The sequence below is a fragment of the Salmo salar genome, chromosome 21 (genome assembly GCF_965601325.2).
Source record: "Salmo salar chromosome 21, fSalSal1, whole genome shotgun sequence".
Lineage (NCBI taxonomy): Eukaryota > Metazoa > Chordata > Actinopteri > Salmoniformes > Salmonidae > Salmo > Salmo salar.
The window spans coordinates 28,558,244-28,564,475 of record NC_138311.1 but is presented as its reverse complement, the minus strand read 5'-3'; the positions used below and the strand labels follow the sequence as shown (position 1 = coordinate 28,564,475).

The 6,232-nt window shown below is 44.1% G+C and overlaps 1 protein-coding gene across 1 annotated transcript; it reads left to right on the top strand.

Annotated features, from left to right (window-relative positions):
- The first annotated feature begins 307 nt into the window (after positions 1–307).
- LOC106582128 (protein ABHD13) lies at positions 308–2,958 on the top strand. Its single transcript, XM_014164885.3, has 2 exons — positions 308–495; positions 1,587–2,958. Exon 2 carries the CDS (start codon positions 1,628–1,630, stop codon positions 2,687–2,689), a length of 1,062 nt encoding a protein of 353 aa, XP_014020360.1. The 5' UTR covers positions 308–495; positions 1,587–1,627; the 3' UTR covers positions 2,690–2,958.
- The last annotated feature ends 3,274 nt before the right edge of the window (positions 2,959–6,232 follow it).

The following is a 6,232-nucleotide window of genomic DNA, read 5'->3' as shown; positions in this document are numbered from 1 at the left end:
ATGAAAATAATAACTGAACAGAGGTTTTCTCTTACTTTGCCATAATTTAGAGGTTTTGCATTTTTCTAAATACATGTCTGCTCATTTGTTCTTCTTATGCCTGTTACAATGGACCATGGATTACTGTGAGATGCTCCAGTTTTGCATCACTCAGGGGGCCTTGGCCAGCAAAAGCCATATTCACACATTACCATCTAGTGGAGACCAGTGGAGCTACATCTGTTTTTTACACGTTTAAGTTAATGTGGAACCCTGTTCTTTGTTTGCCACGTTCTACACGGAATGTATCAAAGTGACATGAGTGAAGAAACACTATACAGGAAGTAGCTAGCTACATAGCTGCATTAGGTTGTCTGCCGGGTTGTTTATTTATAGCTGCTCATATCTGAATATACATTTTGTGTGAGCTTCTGGACCGAATGATATTCACTGCGTTTACTGTGCAATTTGTTTACCTCGCTGCATGCAGTTGAATCGAAAAATTATGAGAGAGAGGTAAGTGTGTAGCTCGCTAGCTATACGTGCCAAATTGTTGCTAGCTTGTTAGCCAACAACAAGGTGGCTAATTATGTGGCTAGCTAACTGGCATTTTCCACTGTGAATTGCAAATTGATGTTCACAAGGATATGAGCTGCATGCTTGCTTGCTTGCTAGCCAAGGTAATGTAGCATTTCGGTGCATACACATTTGCAAACTTGTCAACTTGGTGACTTTTACATAGTTAATGTTAGCTAGCTAACGCGTTAGCTAATGTTTCTGCATGCACTGCCTGGCTACCACTAGCCACCCATTTTCAAGTTAACTTAGTGTAGTAAATAGTTAACTAATTGTTCAAATAGTCTTTGTTGTTGACAACTACATGTCAACTTGTCTGACAATGATGATGTTGACAAAGCTGCATTCCTTATTTGATCCATTTGGCAGTTTGGCATGTCATGCCTCGAGTGTTTTCAGCTCTAAAACACCATCTGTTATGTGACATGGAGGGAATTTATCAGCAAATCTATGTTCTATTACAATTATTTATTCAGATGTGCATTAGAACCATCCATACCATATTTTGTATGGTGAAAGACCTGTGTCATATTTGCTAACCAATTCACAGTGGTGCTGATTCGCAGTAGCAACCAGGTTTTGTGTAACTGAGGCATGTTTGGTTCTAATCCGTTTAATGGCCTGGCAGATTAAGGCCAAACGTTGGAATGATGCAGGGAAAGTACTCTCTGCTCTCATATAGTCCATTGTTAATGACCCAAGGGTGAAAAGCCGTCAGCCTAATTCTCCAGTTTAACCACCACTGAGACTGGAGTTATTCCAAAGACACGCATACTTTAACATTGAGGCCAGGCAGCATATCGGCTGATTGATAGTGTCATTTTTTTGTGTGTTTTTCTCTACTGGTGTCTCTCATCTCTAAGGTTTACATTATTTATTTAACAACTTTGTTACCACCTGTGGTAGGCTGGCTAAGCTGTAAATTGTGAGAGAAGGTGAAGAACCTCAAGCGGTGTCGTCTAGTGTAGTGCATGTGTCACGACTTTCAATCTCTTCTCCCCCAATCCACTTCCTCCTCTCTCTCTGCACAGAGTGTGTGTGGTGGTGTGATCCTGTGTGTCTTCTCTGTGCCATGGAGAAGCCGTGGAGGCTGTGGGGCTCGGTGGAGCGCTGTGCCCTGGCCTTGGCCTCCTGGTCCTGGGGTGCCTGTCGCATCTCCCTCCTGGCCCTCATCCTCACCTTCCACCTCTATGGAGGCTTCTTCCTCCTGGCTCTCATCCTGGCCTCGGTGGCTGGCATCCTTTACAAGTTCCAGGATGTGCTGCTCTACTTCCCCGACCAGCCCTCCTCCTCCCGTCTATACGTGCCCATGCCTACAGGCATCCCTCATGAGAACGTCTACATCCACACCAAGGACGGCGTGCGGCTCAATCTGATCCTGCTCCGCTACACCGGTGGAGACAGCCTGGGCAACCCTGGGGTCGCCCCCGGCAATGCATCTAACCCCTGCTCCACGGCCCCACCCACCATCCTCTATTTCCACGGCAATGCGGGCAACATCGGGCACCGGGTGCCCAACGCGCTCCTGATGCTGGTGAACCTGAAGGCCAACGTGGTGCTGGTGGACTACCGGGGGTATGGGAAGAGCGAAGGTGAGCCCAGTGAGGATGGCCTGTACCTGGACGCCCAGGCGACTCTGGACTACGTGATGACCCGGCCCGACCTAGACAAGACCAAGGTGATGCTGTTCGGCCGCTCTCTGGGGGGGGCGGTGGCGGTACGCCTGGCCTCAGCCAACCCTCACCGCGTGGCGGCCATCGTGGTGGAGAACACCTTTCTCAGCATCCCCCACATGGCCGCCACACTCTTCTCCTTCTTGCCCATGAGGCTACTGCCTCTATTGTGCTACCGGAACCAGTTCTTGTCCTACAGACAGGTGGCGCTGTGCCGGATGCCCTCGCTGTTCGTGTCAGGCCTGTCAGACCAGCTCATCCCACCCGTCATGATGAAGCAGCTGTACGAGCTGTCGCCGGCGCGGACTAAACGGCTGGCCATCTTCCCAGAGGGCACGCACAACGACACGTGGCAGTGCCAGGGCTACTTCGCCGCCCTCGAGCAGTTTGTCAAGGACCTGATGAAGAGCCACGCCCATGAGGAGAGCGTCCAGTCCACTGCCAGCGTTACCATCATCTAGTCTAGTGGGGAGGGAGGAAGACTGTCTGGTCTAGAGAGAATCCTGCATTCCATACTCCCTAGGCAGTTGTGTAGATCGAAAACGATTGAATAAGTGTAATAAGCAAAATGGAAAAGCTAGGGCAAAATGCAGCCAACCACTACCATATTGCTTATACCTGTCCAGTTCCTTATGATCTACTTTAAGTACCTATGGTGGGTTATGGGTTGTTCCTGGACCAGGTCATGGAGTTGGTGTGATTAGTAGGATACAGGAGAGTGGGTATTGACTCCTCCATTTGAATGAACAGGAGTAACTAAACTGGGCTCAACTACTAGGGTCAGGTTGGACAGAATGTACATTTCTATGTTTTTTGGGGGTTTGGTTTTTCTATTATCTGTTTCCGTTGGTGTAATTGTACCAGATCAAACAATTGGGGAGTATTTTTGGAGGGGGACAGTGTTGGATGTGGGGGGATGATTAACATGGATATGCTTTTGTGTTTTAACTATGAATGCATGGGTGAATATGTACTTGTTATGGCCTTCTTTGAATGGCTTATACACACAACCATGTTCATACTGTCAGACACAACACAACCACAGTTTTTACAAAGAACATAACACAATTTCAGTAAATCAATACAAATGTTTGATAAGCGTAATAGTATTTCAGTAACTCAATAAGAAATGTTTGACAAATATGATAGCTTTTCACTAATTCAATAAAAGTTTTGCCTGTTGTAAGGACGTAAGACCCAAGATCTTGGCATTTTTTTTAAATGATATAATCTATGCTATTTCAGGACACGCTGTTTGAAGTTAAATGTGTGAGGCTCTTAAAGGCTTCGTAATATAAAATCATGTTCATATCAGCCAGTAGATTACCATATGGGCTGTATCATATTGGTTCTCTGTAGTCTGTGTGGCACATTGAAAAGCTGCATGCACAAACTGCAAGTTTCACTCCCAAACTGTTTTATTGTTATAAATCCCTAGATTATATTCCTTTTTCGCAAAGGTCCCGTTCTTATGTTCTCTGACAATAAATATAAACTCGGATGTGGCCGGAACTGTTTGTCAACTCTGCATAGTTTACCCATGACCGTTTATCTTGGTCGGCAACACTAGGGCTTTCAGTTGGATGTAAACTTCAGGTTCTGACGTGAGCCGTGTCTGTCTGTACAATACACATCTATCTGCAATGTTCCGCACACTATTAAAAATCAAAGTACACTCTCCCAAATGCCTGAAAAAACACCTGGCTGTATTTTATACTTCCTGTGAGCCAGGTACACACAGGCTTTGGTTAGATGGAGTGTGTGTTGGGTATGTAATGATTCTATTCTGATCCCTGTGTTATTGCCTTGAGACTTGAGTGGGACTAAGTTGTATTATTATTTTTGTTAATCTATTCTTCTCAACATAATTGTTCTGTCAAGTAGGCCATTGTCTCATCTCACCCCATGGCTCTTGTGGAGAAATGGCTTTATCCTATTGGAGTGCTTTCCACAAGCTAATTAACCTTTCTGGCATGTCTCCCAGGGACTGAAGGTGAGCTAGACCGGTGTTTCCCAACCCTGGTCCTTGAGTACCCCCAACAGTACACATTTTTGTTGTCGCCTTGGAAAACACTGCTCATTGAGGGCTTGATGATTAGTTGACAAGTTGAATCAGGTGTGCTTGTGAGCTCGACAAAAATAAACTCTTACTGTGCTGGGTACTGTTCATTAGGCACCAAACAAAAGGAAAGGTAATGAAACATGTCCAAAAAGAAATGCTAATGTTTAGTTGTCCATTGTAAAATATTTTGCTACGGTGTGCCCTAATGAATATGGCCCTGTTCTCAGCCTCAGTGCAGCATGCTGCAGTGCAGTTCTACAGTATCAAAGCCATTCTGACACACCAGACAGAGACACACTCAGCATCAGCAGACGTGTTGGCTCTAGAGTCTAACTTCAGACAACTCTTTCCATCACCGTGAGATGAAAGTCTCAGTGTTGGTGACGTTTCTGTTTTTAACTGTTTTAACTTTTATATAGCGCACTTATTTTACAATATATTGGCAATTACCTACTGAATGTGCAGTCAGTGTGGATGTGAGTTGACCAGTGTGCTTTACATGAAGAGAAGCTCTGTACAGTGAGATCCCCAGCATTATACAGCGTTATGTGGGACATTTTGTAACCCAACAAGGGGTGCATGCTTTGTCTGCAGTGGTTGGCTTGTTGTGTGTGTATGATGGACATACACTTTTACTGAGTCTGTGTTGATGCATTCGTGTTTATAGACCTCATAGTACCAGTCTACCCTCTCTGAGAGTAGACTGCCAAAATATTTCAATGGCAGGAACTGACTGGCTTGCTGCCATATCAAAGTGTGTGTGAGTGGAGTGTGTGCTGTGCTGTCACAATCAGACCCTGTCAGTTACACACACCACTACCTGTAGACAATGACCTGGCAATGTGCCATAAACAGTGGGAGTCAATACTCATTTCATTTAAATTACTGTAAGATAACTTGGACATGGTTAGACATTCGAAGAGTGCAATGCAATTTCTGAATTGGCTGGAATTGGCTCAGACTCCCACCAAAGTTGTTGATCGAGTTGATAGGCGCGGGACTTTTTTTCCAAATACTTTGCTGATAGAATCTTTGGCCCTGCCCAATTACCAACCACCGACGAGGTCCCAATGTGAAATCATTTAAAATTTAACTGAATGTTTTGTCTCAAAGCAATTGCTATTCTACATGTTTGCACTGGCATTGTGTAAAATAGCCTTTGTACAGTTATTTGATTATTAATGCTTCTCAGAATGGTGTGGGAGCTGACAATATGCAGGAGAGAAGGATGCATGGGTATTATTGATGAACTGAAGTGTTCATATGTTAACATACTGATATGTTGAAGCACTAAATGCATGATGATGATGGTGATGATGAATGTTCACTCTTCTCTGAACCGGAGGCTTATGGGTATTGTAGTTGAGCGCTCTGTACCTTTTCAATAACTGAATTTGTACTGTTCATCCATTCTGTTTAGGAAAATAACCATTGCACTCATTTCCCTACTCTAGTGATTATGTTTTTTTTTATATTCATTCTTCTTTTCTAAGTACACAATCTCACTTTCTATTCTCTGTACAGTAACATGCAATAACTGAATAAACCCAAGATTCTGCTAAACTGTCTGTGTAATGTTTAGACAAATGATTTTGTCTGTAAAATGTATGGTTCCATATTCCCTGAAAGAAGTTGGCTGCAAATACTTTTTGGTAATGCAGTTTAGTTTTGCTATGCAGGTTTTTAAGAGGCAAGGGTGATTTCTGCACTTCCTTTTTTACTTAGCCGTCTAAGAGTCATCATATTTGTACCCTTTCCTCTTCCACTCCACATTGTGTGATTTGACACATTTTAAAGCTTGGCATATCAGCTGTGACTTTAATCTGGATCAGATGTCTCTCCCCTGCTGTGCCCTTTCAAACTAATGTGGATGGAGCAAGCAGAGTTTGTCGTTTAGAGTGAGGAGGATGGACAGCGCGTAGACGGGTAAAAAGAGAGGGAG